The 15,582-nt window shown below is 40.7% G+C and overlaps 3 protein-coding genes across 5 annotated transcripts in view; 1 reads left to right on the plus strand and 2 right to left on the minus strand.

Annotated features, from left to right (window-relative positions):
* TRPM5 (transient receptor potential cation channel subfamily M member 5) overlaps positions 1-7,035 on the plus strand; it is a 38,058-nt gene extending 31,023 nt beyond the window's left edge. Inside the window, exons 20-24 of the mRNA XM_013191636.3 lie at positions 370-548; positions 1,874-2,006; positions 4,006-4,078; positions 5,134-5,224; positions 6,733-7,035. Of these exons, the coding sequence (XP_013047090.2) occupies positions 370-548; positions 1,874-2,006; positions 4,006-4,078; positions 5,134-5,224; positions 6,733-6,833 (577 nt within the window). The 3' untranslated portion in view covers positions 6,834-7,035. The remainder of the gene's footprint in view (positions 1-369; positions 549-1,873; positions 2,007-4,005; positions 4,079-5,133; positions 5,225-6,732) is intronic.
* The window catches only part of KCNQ1 (potassium voltage-gated channel subfamily Q member 1), a 408,236-nt gene extending 399,295 nt beyond the window's left edge, over positions 1-8,941 (minus strand). Inside the window, exon 1 of the mRNA XM_066997896.1 lies at positions 8,620-8,941. Coding sequence (XP_066853997.1) covers positions 8,620-8,675 — 56 coding nt within the window. The 5' untranslated portion in view covers positions 8,676-8,941. The remainder of the gene's footprint in view (positions 1-8,619) is intronic.
* A 233-nt stretch (positions 8,942-9,174) lies between these two features.
* Positions 9,175-13,522, minus strand: TSSC4 (tumor suppressing subtransferable candidate 4). 3 transcript variants are annotated; one of them, XM_013191680.3, is made up of 3 exons: positions 13,210-13,522; positions 12,317-12,389; positions 9,175-11,236 (listed from the first exon to the last, which is right to left on the minus strand). In XM_013191680.3, the coding sequence occupies exon 3, from the start codon at positions 11,156-11,158 to the stop codon at positions 10,127-10,129; it is 1,032 nt and encodes a 343-aa protein (XP_013047134.1). In that variant the 5' UTR covers positions 11,159-11,236; positions 12,317-12,389; positions 13,210-13,522; the 3' UTR covers positions 9,175-10,126. The 3 variants fall into 3 exon arrangements, with proteins under 3 accessions (XP_013047134.1, XP_013047133.1, XP_066853999.1); XM_013191679.3 differs by lacking the exon at positions 12,317-12,389 and having other exon boundaries at positions 13,210-13,518; XM_066997898.1 differs by lacking the exons at positions 12,317-12,389; positions 13,210-13,522 and adding an exon at positions 12,789-13,189.
* Between the last annotated feature and the right edge of the window lie 2,060 nt (positions 13,523-15,582).

Consider the following 15,582-nt stretch of genomic DNA (forward strand, 5'->3'; position numbering starts at 1 on the left):
CAGGTGCAAAGCAGCTGTAAACTTGGCAGACTTAACAGTAGATAATCTGCACAAAGGGGAAACTTAATGTCAACATGATTAATGATGACTGATTTGTTTGAAGAACTGACATTCCACGTTTGCCAGTGTGGCAGGAGTGAATCGGAATTACCTTTCTTTTCTTTAAAAAAATACACTAGTATTTCTTTAACATTTGACGACTGAAACTGTTATTATTTTAATATCTAAAAATTTGCACAATCTTTAGTTTAAATTAACTCTGCTTGCTGACCGTCCTGTTCCTTTTATTAAAGAAAACTTGGGGCTGTTTTGTATTTGTAATGATATGCTTGTTGAGATAAAAACAGTTCTGTAATTTTTTCTCTACAGTTACACTTTTCAAGTTGTTCAGGGCAATGCAGACATCTTCTGGAAGCTTCAGCGCTACAACCTGATTGTTGAATATCATGGACGGCCTGCCTTAGCACCACCATTTATCATTATTAACCACATAACTCTGGTTCTCAGAATAATCTTCAACAAAAAAGAACATAAAAAAGAACATCTGGGTAAGTAGCTAACAAATGTCTATAAACTGGAGACCCTGATGCTCTTTTGAGGGTATACTGCATAAACCAAACAGAGGAGCAAGTAAGATTTCCATAAGCTATGGGCCATAATTCATTATCTTTACCAAAAAGTGCCAGGAGAATACACATGACAAATTAAGGTTTATAATGTAGCCTGTACTATAAACAGTTTCCCACAACGCCTTTCTCTGTGCAACATAGTTATGATACAAAACTGGTTGAAGGGATTTGATTTCTGAAGAAAAACCAATGTATAATTTGAATAAATCATAAACAGTTATTTTATCTGCTCTTAAATTTTAGTAATGAAAAATGGACAACCCTGAAAGTGCAGATGAAGTCCGAAATCTGCTGGGATCAGTAGAATTTCCCAATGCACAGATTACAGAGAGAGAGAGAGAGAAAGAGAATACACTTAGAGAAATGGTGGTCCCCTTAAAAGCTGTCATTAAAAAGGAGGATGAAGTTTAACTAATAACAGAAGGCATTTAGAGGCTTCCTATAGTGATTGCAAACTTGGTATATCTAGTTTAATGGTGTCTGATAACAAGCCTATTTCCTCCTCTTGCACAGACTGATAATGGGCTTTGGAGCAGAACTGTTCATGTTCAGAGCCCTTAGACTAAGCTTCCTGTCACACACACCCTCCTTCTGGCTATCAAGGCACACTGCTGAAGCTTCTTCCCCTCCAAGAAAGCAAGTACCTGCCTGATCAGGGCCTAAGCTTGGTAGTATTTGGAGCACGCAGCAAGTGTGCTCTTTTACCAGACTTTAGGAAGATACAAAACTGGTATGTTCAAGTTACCTCTGAAATTGAGCTCTTCTGTTGGCCAGGCCAGTTAGTTTGCTTTGTAAGATGACAACAGCCAACAGATTTACAGTTTAAGGCGGAGGGATTTTTCGCAGTTCTTCTTTCCTATTTATAATTGTTCTAATAAAGAAGCTTAGATGATAAAGTGTATCTGAATGTAAAGCTTTGTTCATTAAACACTTGGGGGCCACAGTATGTGAGAAGTCCAGTAATGTCCTAAATGAGTTTAAGTGGAATCACTGAAATTGGCCTGTGCTATTCTTCAGAAACCTCAGGACCCTTATCCAGCTGCAAAAGGTCTATGATCTTCCATCACAAGAAAAAAAAGTGTAGAAAGTACTTATTTTACAATAAATTTTAATAGCCTGTCACTCCTGCAATGGGAAAGCAATATTTGATTTTTCTTTAGCTTAGCAGCCTTTCATTACTTAAAACTAATATAGGGAAAAAGGGAGCAAAATATAATTTTTAATATCTTTTTTCCCCCCTATAGAAAGAGATCTTCCAGTTGGCCTAGATCAAAAAATCATAACATGGGAGCTGGTGCAAAAAGAAAATTATCTTGTAAACCTTGAACAAGAAAGGAAAGAAAGCAATGAAGAAAGGCTGAAGGCCACATCTAATAAGTATGTTATTATGACCCATATTAAGTGAACCTTTCAGGTCTTCAAATTTGCATGAGATAAATATTCAGGTACTGTAACACTTATATGAGGAGACCAAATGGAATGCAGTTCTTCATTGCATGAAAAACATGACAAGGCAGCATCACTTCAATAATGAGAAGAGTCTTTCACATTCTTGAAGTACATACAATTACAGACCTGTAAGCTCCAGGCAAACCTGCAGTCAAGCTCAAATGAAAATCATATTCATAAAGAAATGACGGAAGAACAGTTCCTTTACTGTACTGCAGAGCATGTACTTCCATCCCCTGTAGGAATACAGCAGTATTGGAAACAAAACATTGATCAAAGTCCTGTGAAATTGTTGTTTCCAAAACAGAAAGAGGTTTAGACTTTCGAATGACTGTTTAAAATCTCTGGAATTATCCGAGCTTGCAGATACAGAAGTACTACTTATGGCTTTATGACATAAGACTAATGTTTTGCACAAGAAATTCCTGGCATGATCTCTAGAATTAGATTTTATTAACTGGATCTCCATTTAAATATTTCTCTAGAATATCTTCCCAATAGGAATATCACCTAAATTGGTTTAGTATTCTGATGAATTAAAATGCAAAATTACTACTTGGAAGTTTACTCCTTTAAGTGAGACACAAGATAGATACATACAGGGAAAACTAAAACATCTAAGACAATGCGAAAAGCCACACAACAAAGCCGCCTTCTTTGAAGAAGCTTTTAACACCTGTTTCAGGTGTTTCCTCTTACAATAAAACTGATTTCAAATAGAGTCACAGTGGGTGTGAAAGTTGTTAGAAAATGCAGCACAAGAAGGTTTCAGAACTTTATTTTTCTGTGCTCTGCCTTTCAAAACATTCATCTAATTCATAATACCTGGAGTCCAGACCAGCCTACTTGAGTATATTATTGGGAAATACTCTCCTCCCTCTAATCTAACAGACTCTACATTCATAATGATTTAGATTATTTGGTTTTAACTTTAATTCTCATAAGCACGTCACTGACAAAATGCAGGATTTTGGCCCTAAGAATGAGCAATAGCTTAATTGCCTAGATCAAGCAATAAATAAGCATGTAATTGCTTCTAAACAAAGGGCATGATTTCAGATATAGCAGAGACTGAAAGAGGTTCAGATGACCACCACTAATCTTACCTCTTAGGTGTCAGCAAACTTACCTGTGTATTTGAAATCTTACATAACCCTCCAAAAGCTATTCACTGAACTCTGCATTAAACCAAATCCAAAATACATCAGATACATCCAGCAAGAGCCTTTTCACATAGACCTGAGTGCAACATGACTCATTAAAGGGAAAATTTTAAATAGTAGTTAGGACAAAGCAGAGAGGGATTTGAGGAGCCTTTGGGGAATTGGATGCTAGGAATACGAAACTGATTGAAGAAGAGGTAAAGGATGTAGAAGATGTGTGAACAATTTGAGTTGGAGGGACCATATTCAAGTTCTCCACATGGTCCCTTTGGACTGTGTGGAAAAATGGATTTGAACATCAAATCAGTGTCTGAAAATGAAACGTCAAATAAATCAAGTGGCTCATCAGCCCTGTGTTAATGGAATAAATATTATGGCATAAATTTTCATGCTAGAATCAGTTTACATTCGGCGTAGATGGACTAATAAAGGACTAGAAAGACAGAGCTGGACCTATGGCTCTTTTCTGCAGTCCTTAATTTCCACAGCAGCAGGGACTGAGCGGCTGCTTTAATCTGTATGAATATATGAGGAGCCCTTGGGCGGTATGCATGGGAGAGGTATGACAGAAATGCTGCTCTTTTCAGTAAATACTTACAGGAACCCTTGAAAAAGATAAAACTTTTAGGGGGCTCTGGGATATCCCAGCAGCAAAGAACTGCAAGCAAGGGGTCGAAGACATAGTAAGTTACTCGTTTTTTGTGGTTTAGGATTTCATCTGAGGCCTTTCCTTTTCACTCAGCACGTCATTTTTGTTTCCACAGGGTGGATAACTTGTCTAAATACCTTAGTGGGTTGAAAGAACAAGAAAGGCGGCTTAAAGTTATAGAATCCCAGGTAAGTAATAGCTTTGCAGGCATTTATATCAGTTTTAGGATTTCACTATGTTTCTTTCATTTTTTGTGTGGCCATTTTTAATCACTGCTGGTAATATTTGATGGTGGTTGGGTACCGTGTTCAGGGATAAAGGGATGGAGAAATGGATCTGTATTGTTACTTCATTTTCCTTATTGTTTTATCTGTAATGATAACTACATAAGGAAACATTTCTAACCTCTTATAGAAAAAAGAAAGTGGAATACAGCATTTCTTGCTCTATTTTGCTAGCCTACTTGAGAAGTGTTCACTTCTTACCTTGAGGCTGCCTCTGGAGGCAAATGTTTGATCTTCCCCCCTCCATTCTCTTCTTTCATCCAACCTTTTCTTACTTTAAAAATGACAACTTTGAAAATACCCATATGCTGTCTGATTTGACAGAGACTAATCTTCTTGGACATCAGTTTTTCTAATTTCGTTATATACTACATATCAGCTTCTTAAAAGGAAGTGTCTGGCATAGAAATGCGCAATAAATAAATAATAGAAGGAAACCCTATCTTGAGCTTTTGGTGACAGATCTGTGAAACATAAACATTTGTTAAGCAGTATGAAAATGCTCAGCATTACCATGTGCTACATAGTAAAACTCTCATTGTTTTCTTTGTCCCTAGAATTCTTCAGTGTAATTTTGGCCTCACTGAAAGTTGTTTATCTTAATTGCAGTTTCCCTCCCTTTTCTTATCCATTCTATGGCTTCCTAAAAAAAGTCACGCTGTTCCATGAACAATGTTGAAACCAAATACAGGTTTAATGGGAACACACAAGAAATGCTTTAATAAGGTTGTGCTAGATTGAGATAATGCAATATACTCACAAAAAAAGGAAGATATTTAATACTGATCTTCCTCCAAGTCACCTCATCTAATCCTTAACAAACTAATAAAAAAGTCACGTGGTATTTCTGATGTTGCTTCATGCTGCTGCCTACATTGTCTTTCCTGCAAATTTAAGAATGGATAAGAACAGATAACTATGAAAATTAACTGATGTAGAAATCACTACCTATTTTGTAGATATGCTACTGTACAACTGTTATCTCTTCAATGGCAGATGCCTTAACCAAAAGCAACCTCTTATGCAACCAACCAGCTCCAGACTATACACGTAAGTATTGAAAATCATCATGAAAAAAAATAATTAACGCAGCTGGACAATTTAGTTTTATTTAAAAAAATAAAACTATTATTTAAAAATAAACTAAAAAATTGACAAAAAAGATAAGAACCACATAAGGATTGCAAAGGAGTATGCCTAGAGGAAGTTGCAATATAAGCAACAAACATTCTGAAGTATGAATACTTTGAAGAAATTACCTTTTGCAAAATATATTTAAAAGCTTTGGGGAATGGACCATCATTCACTGCAAGTTAGAATGATCTCACATAACTTTAAGGATGTAGAAAAACACCTATTTGCCACTTGGTTTCTTGAAAGGACTGTATCTTGGGGGTTTCTTGAGTCAGTGAGATAGTATAACCAAAACATTTACTATGGATAACAATAATCATAAAACAGAAAAACCCCTCCAACTTTGTTTTAATCACTGCAACTCATTTGCCTTCAGAGCTGCAGCTATTTGTGTCAGTCAAGAATTTGTCCCACGTCCCGGAGCTTCATTGTTTGGAGATTAAAACATTAGAGTTAGGAACAGACTATGCCTCAGCCACTGCAGGATATCTGACTCAATAAATATTTTGGATATTTTTCTTAATTAGTAATAGGTAGATATTGAAACAGCCATCCATTACACAAAAATAACATCAAAAACCCCTTAAACAGAACATACAGGTACTATGTGGGAAAAAAAGTAGCTGGAAACCTAGCTAAGTCTTGGCATGACAAGACCTCAAAGCACTCTAGTAAATGGAGGTGTGTACAGGTAATTTGGATCCCATCAATTATTTTCCTTGTCCTTTTTTATTTATTTCAATGGGGGTTGAGGTGGGGAATGAGATCTGTCTGAGGTTCCTGTAGCAAACCATTGGCATAACAAACATAAATAGCTTGCAATTTACCCAGCTGCAGGAGGAATTATGAACATACTTAACCAGGTATGAAATTCAAACTGTAGACTTAGATGTAGCAAAGCGAGGCTGGAAAGATATTTTATTTCATACTAACTCAGCATGCATAGCAAACTATTATATTCTGAAAGCAATGAAAGGAGTTATCAATTTTCCCTATACACTAAACAGTGAAGATCACTGATAAACAATCAAGTTTGATCCTAACTGCAGCTTTGTCCTACAACAGCTTTCAGCAACCAGCTTCTCAGACTAGAACTTCAGATTTGACTTAATTCTGCAAGAAGTTTATAAAGCACATAGATACACTGCTTCATTATAAACTTTCCACTAAGACAAACTATCCTGTAGCATGTTCCCCAGATATTTTAAAACTGTAACTGTATATCAATCTGAAATTTACACAGCTGAAAAAGAAACCTGTTTTTATCATTTACTGAGCAAACAAAGTACTACAACCTATGGTATGATCTTCCTGTGGATTATTTTCAACATTTAAATTTTCCTAAGTAATTATTCTTATGCAACCTTTGTCCTAAAGCTTTTAAGAAACATTTTTTTTTTTTTTTTTTTTTACAATCCTATTAGGTTTGATGAATGCCAACACTGAAGTGCCTTTGCCAGAAATGGGTGAAAGAGAAGAGCATGCAGATCCATCTGAGGCTGACATCATGTACATTGATAATTAAATTTTACTCATTTCTTTGAGTTAAACTTTTTCCCCTACTGAATTACTGTAGAAATAAAATCCTATTCTCATGAAGGCCTAAGACCCAAATCTCAAAGCCTTTGATGGTATCTTCACACCTAATGTCAAGCACTGCTAACGTTTAATACTGCTGAGGATTTCTTGGGCATTCTTCAACTTCCTGGACTTTCTTCCCTCCTGATGTTTCTTGGTCATTTATCCAATACTCCCCTCCACGATGACTACCGCCTTATTTTCTATATAGTCTGTGTTTTGTTCTCTAAGTTACATACCCTCAATCAAACTTTCATCACCACCAATGTCTACATTTCTGTGTTCGTTTCAAGGGAGTTTCCCTTTTGAAAGGTAATCATTTCCTCGCTAAAACCCTACCCGCTTCCTGGGCCAAAAAAGCAAGCTTGCATTTACAAGTTGCATTTGAAGAAAGTTTCCACAGGAAAGAAAGGGCCTGGGATACTGAACTATTACAATGCATCCAGTTCCTAGAGTTCTTATCACCCTCAAATGATTGTACTTACTTACCATCTTCTCTTTCTAGTCTGGCTTCTGAGATATTCCAACTGCTCCTTAAAGCGCTCCTCACTCGTCCCCAGAAACTCATCACATGGTCCTCAGATCTTCAGTAGCTTGCAGTCAGTTTCCAAAGACAAAACAGGTGACCCTCCCACAGTCAGACCCCCAGCCCCTGCTGCTTGCTTTTTTGTTTTAGCGCCAGACGGTACCTGCTGTCAGCTCACTGCTATGAGACACCTTGCCCTCGCATCTACAGCCAAGCATTTTTCTGATTTTATTCAACATTTTTCTCTCAAAGCTCAGAAAAAAAATAAAGCAAGAATTTTCCTAGAAACTGAGAATTTGGACTGCTGGCCATTTTTTGCATTACTTTACCTGGCATGTACCTTTTAAGTATACAAATGTTAGCTGGCTTTACTTTAATTTTGTATGAAAAGATACACAAATAAAATGGATCTCACTACTGTCCTGTAGTGGGAGATTTCTTTGGACTAACATAAACAGTGTTGGAAGGGGGAAGTAACAGGTTGTGGTCATACTCTGATAAGCTTCAACTGAACTTCATTTCCTCACGTCTATTGTAACACAGCTCTTATACAACATAAATAAAGGTTGCACGGAAACTTTCTCTACTGCCAGGTATCTCAATACAGAGATGAGAAAAAAAAATCTCCAATCTGATCAAAATGCCTTTCCAACATGAGTCTTTATTAACAGAAATTAATCGTTATGATGTCTTCATAAAATAGGCATTTTTCCAGCTTATTCAGCTGTGCCCCAGACCTTAGTGGTGACATTAACAGTGATGGAATTTTGGTACTGTGCTAAATGCTCATCACCCTAGGCAAAGGAGAAGTTACAAAACCAGTGGGTGTGTACAAAGCTAAGTTTTTTGTTAGGAAATAATGCACACTGTACAACCCACAGCACACCATACTCTTCACAGCAGCTTCCTTTCTGAAACAGCTCCTGTTTTTATTGTGACCGGTACATTCATCACCCACTGGAAACCAATTTCTGTCTGCTTGGAATTTTTGTTATGTCCCATTCACGTGCACTGGAATAACTGATGTATTTGGCAGTGAACCATTAATTAACATGCATCGAATTGGATTCTCATGATCAAATACAATCTCTTTTAAAATTAAGAAGTGAATTGCAAAAGACGGCACGTTACTCATTTTACGTTTTCTACTTCTGCTAATAAATAATGCATCTATTCAAACACAACCCCCCAGATGATTCAGGCCTACCAGTTACTGGCAAGGTGCTGACATCCCACCCAAGGGGAAGAAGTCTCCTCAACCATCCTTTGGAGTTTGAACAACTGCAGTCTAGCAAGAAAAAAAAATATCACAAATTCTGAAGTAGTCACCTTTCATTACGGTTATAAATATTAACATTGGGGCTAGTTAACTTAGAATACTGGTAAAAGTCAGTCCAAAGTGAACTGAATTACTTTCAAATAATAAAACCTTTCAAAGTGTTTAATCTTTCAGCCTTATTTATAGAAAAAAAACCACACGTATCCACTTATTAACATTATATATGAAAAACTACTGCACGTGACATTATGATCGTATTCATTCTATCAGGTGATTCTCTCTCTATTGTAAAATCACCAAATTGTTGAAAAACTGAGCTTTAGAATCTAAAATTTAAGAAGATGAGGAAAAGTTTATGAAACATTAAGTTTAGAGTAACTTTACAGATTCTAGAGTTTCTAAACAATTCTCAAATACACACAGTATTTGTTAGAACTCCCCCATTTTCATTAATATCAGTATGTTTCAAAGAGATGCAGAAGCCAAGCTACAACCAAAAGTTTATTGAATCCCAAAGAATAAAAAGTATCCAGTTCTGGTACAAATACCCAATTCCCATCAAATCCACACAAACAAATGTGGAACCAGTGCCACCTGGAAAAGATAAACAGATATACAGGCCAAAAATCATCACATCACATCATACCACTAAGAGGAAAAGATGTTGCCTAACTAACAACTGAAGCTGTCCAGAGTGTGTCTTCACTGGGATGTTTCCAAGTTGTACCTGTCTGCAGGAGGCAGTTTTTTTTGTTCTGCCCGCCCCCCCCCCCCCCCCCCCCCCCAGTGTACCAATGCAGTTAAATATTAAGACCACCTTAAAAATACTTTGTTTGCCAATTGCCACCTGGGCCCTCCAAACTCACAAGTGGGCATGTTGTTCTTTCACTCTCAATAGCAATGATGGGTATATTTTTAAAAAGTTTCCCTCTTCAGCACAGACTGGGAGAAATCAAATCTAGTGGAAGACTGGGTTTTACTTTTGTTGTTTAAAAATCTCCTCATGAGGAGCTCATCACCTTTGTTCCAGGATTCTACAGGATTTGGGAACAGCTTGAAATCTTGGGAGTAAATAAGATGCCTTGCAGCATTTTAGCTAACAGTTCTTTCATGATAACTTCAGCTCCAGAGCAAACCCCAGGGAACTGCTCAAGCAAACAAAGCACAGTTGTTTCTGCTAGGGTGCAACGATCCTGTGCCCACAGACTTCTCACTAACAAGAAGTCTGTAACACACTTTTGGTAGCTTTATTTCTAACAACATAAAATGTCCTGGGTGGCTATGATGCAAACCGTTAGACAAAACACCGTAACATGGGTTCCTGACCCCAAAAAAGATATATATATATATATATATATATAGGTAGAGAAGAAAAAACAGCAAGCATATCCAAAGACGATACAACTTCTTGGATGTTTCCAATTTGTTCCATCATTCAGGACTCTTCCTCCTCCCCTTCATCATCTACTTTGGGTCGGAAATTTTTCCTATTCCTCTTCTTACTGCAATGGAATCCAACTTTTTCTACCAAAGGCTCTTCAGCTGCACCACTAAACCTTGCACTAAGCTTACCTTCTGTGTTCAGGTCCCCCACCATCAGGCACCCCTCCTCCTCTGCTGCCTTTCTACTTCCACCATCTAAGTGCCCCTGCTCAACCTTATCGTCATCCCTCAAGTCATCAGTCTTCAGAGATTTTCCTTTCAGACCTGTTTTTGCGTGTTTCTTATCTCCCTCCCCGGCTGCTATTTTCTTTTCTAGTCCATCAACACCCCTTTTTGCTGGTTTGGTAAATACAATCCTCCCAGCTCCACAGCTGGAGGGATCCTGATTGAAGTATGGGGTGTAACTATCTTGGGCAGCTGAGCTTTGTTCCTCTCCTCTTTTCTTCAAGCTCTCTAGAAATTCCATAGCCACTGTCCTGTTAGTCTTATCACTAGACTCCGAAACTCCATCTAGACTGTATTTGGTCCAGCGCTCTGGGTGTGCCACGTAGTCAGGCACCACTGGAGAGATTTTGGGAGCCTGCACTGGTCTGGTTGACTTTCCAGGGCTTTCTGGAACCACATTACTTGACACAGTAGTTGGAGGTAAAGGACGTTTAAACCTCCCGTCAACAACATTATCTTCAGACATTGAGGGCACAGACAATTTGGCGGCCTCTTCCAGACAGTCAAAAATGCTCTGGCTACGGAGTGAGAATGTAGAACTCATGCCCCTCAGATGGAACGGCTGGACAGGAGATCTGTGACTGCTGTCTGAAGGGTCAGGGGTGTCCCCTGATCCGTAATCCCCATCCTCTATAGGTGGCTCCTCAGGAGATACTGTATCAACTTCTGCTTCATCTAGCCCCAAATCATCAGAATCCGAATCGCTGAGCGACACTGTGTCAGAGGGCAGAGCTCCTTCGTAGTCAGTGGCCCCAGCCACTATGCCCAGGAAGGGTTCACCAGCATCCTGATCTCCCATCTTGGGCTATCGCTCCACCGAGGGCTTTGATGGAATGGCTGCAAATACGGTCTGCCAAACGCCCAGCAACTTTAATACCTAGAATACAGAGGAGCATGAAAATACAACTGTGAAATGAGAATCACATGTATGACTATCATTCTAGGCCATACAAAATAATTGTTATTACAATATCACAAGCAGCTGTACTTCAGGGATTCCTAAGCACTTTTGCTTGAAATAAAGACATTATTTATGGAATGAATGCACCTTAATATTAAAGATGTGCACAAGAGTAGGTACAAGAATACAAAGTAAGCAAAAATAGCATTGCACACCATATTTCATTAAAGGTTACAGCAGGACCAATTACTAAGAGATGTACATGAAGAGCAAATCTGATTACCCTGTAACAGTCTCACATATCTTCCATTGAACAGAAGTGACCTCTCTAAATCACACCCTGCATTTCTCATACTGCATAAATCCACAGAAACACCTCCTAATCTCTTACATCTCTTACATTTTCTTTTAGCCATTGCAATCCTTTATTGCCAGTTTACCTCTTGCCCCAGTAATCATGTCGTGCTTATTATGAACAGCACTACTGCTGATTGAGGTCTGCGGCAGAGAAGCCGGTAGAGTGTCACTATAGTTGTCAGTTTAAAGCCATTGCTACAGTTTTGCAATGGCTTTCAACAAAGTAAAAGCTCCGCTCCCTCTTTGGCTTTAAACTCTCATGTTATTACTAGATTCCTGCAATCACATGGTAATCTAGCTTGAGAAACGAATACCACTGAATTAAGAAAACTAATTGCAGACGCCATACTTGCACTAGCACACTGGAAACAAGGGGAGGGTGTAACCAAGGGTCAGCAAGAGTCAGCCGTTCAGTCAATAAAAAGACACCAAGATCTGCAGCCTGAGTTCCAGTACAGGCTAAATCACTCTGCCACCTGCTCAAAGGAAACCCTGAAGAACCAGGAAGGCCGATGATCACACCACCAATTGCTAAGCAATGAGAAACAGAGCTGGCAAACCCACACCTCGGTTCAGCTCCAAGAAATGTGAATTATGGAAATAGTTCTCATACATTATTAGATTAAACTGAGCTGTGTAATTATCGGTTCTTCTTAAACGATGCAGTAAACAGACCTAGGGAGTCTGTTGGTCACTCACTTTCTCTTGAGACTGAGCCAGCTTCCCCTCCTGAGGGTCAGTTAAAGCCACCAAAGATCTCAGAACTTCCATCCTAGAAAACAAACATTTCCATCAAGATACTGGAAATGTAGCTTTAAAATGAGTTTTGAAAATAATTCCTTCTCCCTGAATCATCCAGAGCTGCAGAACCAAGTTCCAAATCCGACACAAAATCAAGCTAGCATAAAAGAGTGCAAATATTCCTGGATTTTAGCAAAAGAACAACACAACCTAATAAGGCAGGCAGCGCTGTATTTACTCAGTCTCCACATGCACATTGCCAAGCCTTCTTCTGTAGAGCAGAAGAGGGGCTTTTAAAAAATAAAACTGGAATTTATAGGTGCAGTAAACAATTAGTAAATGAACTGTGTTAAATAAAGCCGAGAAAATATCAAACTGCTAGTCATGCATTGCAGGTAATAAATACTGCAGGAAAAGAGACGAAGGATACCACAGGGATGTCTTCAAGGAAAGGCCATATTCGCAATCAGGGATGGACTGGCACGAAGCATTAAAATATGGAGAAAGGTCTAAAAAAATTTGAGAGCCGGAGTGCCGTGATCTGTGTAAGGCCTAGCTGTCTCTGGCAAAGGGATTAACGGCTGCTTTTGGAAACACGTCCCTCAGTGTAACCCCTAAACGCCACCTGAAATCCCTTCATCCTTACATTTGGTTTTAAAACAGACAGAAGAAATAGCAAGGACTCCAGAGAGGCATTAAAAAGTTTTACTGGCTAAAACGGCCGGTTCCAGGCGGCGGTGCGAGTCACGGCCGCGAACCGGGCACCTTCCCACGGACAGGTACCCCGAAAGGCGAGTTCTGCGCAAACCCTGCCAGCACGCTGCCCCTCGCAGCACGCCCGACGGACTCACAGGCTCGCTGCGGCGGTGCCAAGGCAGCACGGCTCGGGCAGGACGGCGGCTCCCTGCCTGGCAAGCTCCCGGTCGGGCTCTGCCATCCCGGCCTCGCTCCAGGGGGCTCGCAGGCCCCTACGGGGGTGGAAGCACTCCATACCCCCAGCACCACAGGCCCGCCACCGCCTCCTCACAGCGCCGGCCCTCTCCTCCAGGCCGCGGCCCCGGCCCTGGCGCGGGGCGCGCTGGGACATTGAGTCCTTTCGATCCGAAGCAGCGCTGCAGCCCGCGGAGCTGAGACTACAAATCCCAGCAGGCAAAGCGGCGGGAAGCGGGAGGGAGCTTCCCCTCTCCTCACCGCCTCGCTCCTTTTCAATCCTGGGAGTTGTAGTCTCCCGTGTTGTCCGCGCTGGGGGACATTTTGCGGGCCCGCGCCCGAGCAAAAACTTCGCCGACTCGCTCCGCCCGCGCCGCGGCACGACAGGACTACAGCTCCCAGAGTGCACCGCGCCGGGCGCCGCCCGCCATTTTGTACTCTGTGAGGAAATAGGGAGCCGCTGGCGCCGCACGGGGTTGGCTGTGGGGCATCCCCCTGCCCCGTGGCCGTGGGGGCTGCGAAATGGCGGCTGTGGCTCCGGCGCTGTGCTGCACGGCAAGGGGGCAGCCGCGAAAAAGTGTGAAAAGAACACATCAAACAGAGCTTTTTTTTCCTCATCAGAACACTAGGGCTTGGCAACAGTGTGAATTTCAGAGGAAGTGCAGGCTTTATTTTTTTATTATTTGTATTTTCTATCCGGAAAACCCCAAGTCACTAGGGGCGTAAAACCAGTGTCCAGCCAGAAACAAGTTTCCATTTTCTGTCCCAGAAAACATTTTTTGTGTGTGCGTTGAGAAGTGGAATTCTGCCTGAAAATGTTTTATTGGTGTTGGCCAACACTGCCTGATTTTTTTTCCCCTTCGTTCAGCTAAAAGTTTACTTTTACAGTGGAAATATACTTCCCAAGTGGCTTTAATACTTAGCTTGTTTACCCTAAGCTGTGCTACAGCAGCTTGCAGGGCTCATCCCCACCCGTTCCCCGGGTCCCAGTCTCATTCTACATTGCATGTCCCTGGGACTTCATCATTAAATGGAATTAAATTAATGCCCGAATTAAATAATGACTGCAGAGGGGATGAGCTTCTGAAGGCTTTGCGTCAGCAGCTCACCCTACTCTGAGAGATCAACATGCAAAGTTTTGATTTGCAGTAAGTCTTGTTTATAAACAAAGCCCGTCATCTGTACCATCATTTTGCAGCAAAAAAAACCAAATGATTGTGCAACTTCACCTCACCTGATGTTGCTGTGTCCCCCCCCCCCCCCCCCCAAAAGTCATCTATACCCTGTTGCATCTCCGGTTTATTTGCAGATGGATGTGCTAAAGGTGATGCTGTGTCTGTGTCTGAGACAAGCTCACCAAATCCCTTTAAGAGGGGCCTCACTGTGAGTCATCCATAATGTAAACTGCAGCCACTTCATTTGCATTGTCAGTTTTAAAATATGTCCTTTTGCCTTCTGGAGTGTTGCTAACTACAGTAATTTATGAAATGTAGGCTGCCTTTTGGAATACATTTGGCAGCAATAGCAAGATTAGCACAAAATGTCTTGCGTCTGCCTGGAGCTGTACTGTAGTTTTAAAACAGCAGCTCTAGAGGTGTTTCCCCATTTGGTGAGCCTTTCCTTAAATGTATATACATATATAGTATAAGCACAGAGGTACAAATAGGTTCCTGGCTGGAGGGAGGATGAGAGGAAAACAGAGTCCTCTGGCAGGTGAGCAGGAACAGATACGAAGAGGGCAGTAAGCAGGCACAGGAAGACATTGGACAGGGAAGCCAAGCATAAACCATGGATGAAGGCTACCACTGCTGTGTAATGTGGTCTGGGGTGTTGGGGTGCACCAGCAGCTAGACTCGGAGGGTAATGAGGAATAGGCAAGAAAAAGATGTGCAGTAAGTGGTGGCATGCCCTGTTTTTGTAAGGTGGAGACAAGCAATGTATGACATGGATTTTTTTTTTTTTTTTTTTTGCCAGGATACTGTTGATGGCCAAGGTTACTTCAGAAGCTGTCTGTACCCTTTTTCTCCTTCCTGTCTTTTTGCAGAATATGAGTATCAGACACTGCAGAGAGCCAGGGTTGAGCTGCTTTTTTCTCTGCTGACTGAGAACAAGACAGTTTGCACCGGTGGTTATGCTGGTGTGTTGGGATTTTCGCTATTGCTTGGCGACAGCTGAAATAAAAATAATGAGTCAGACTGAAGATGAACAGATGGTAAAGCGTTTCCCCCTTGCCAGTGTGAACTAAGGTGGCTTGAAGAGGGGTGGGGAGGCTGGGATGCAGATCTGAGCAGCAG

The sequence above is a fragment of the Anser cygnoides genome, chromosome 5 (genome assembly GCF_040182565.1).
Source record: "Anser cygnoides isolate HZ-2024a breed goose chromosome 5, Taihu_goose_T2T_genome, whole genome shotgun sequence".
NCBI classification, from domain to species: Eukaryota; Metazoa; Chordata; class Aves; order Anseriformes; family Anatidae; genus Anser; species Anser cygnoides.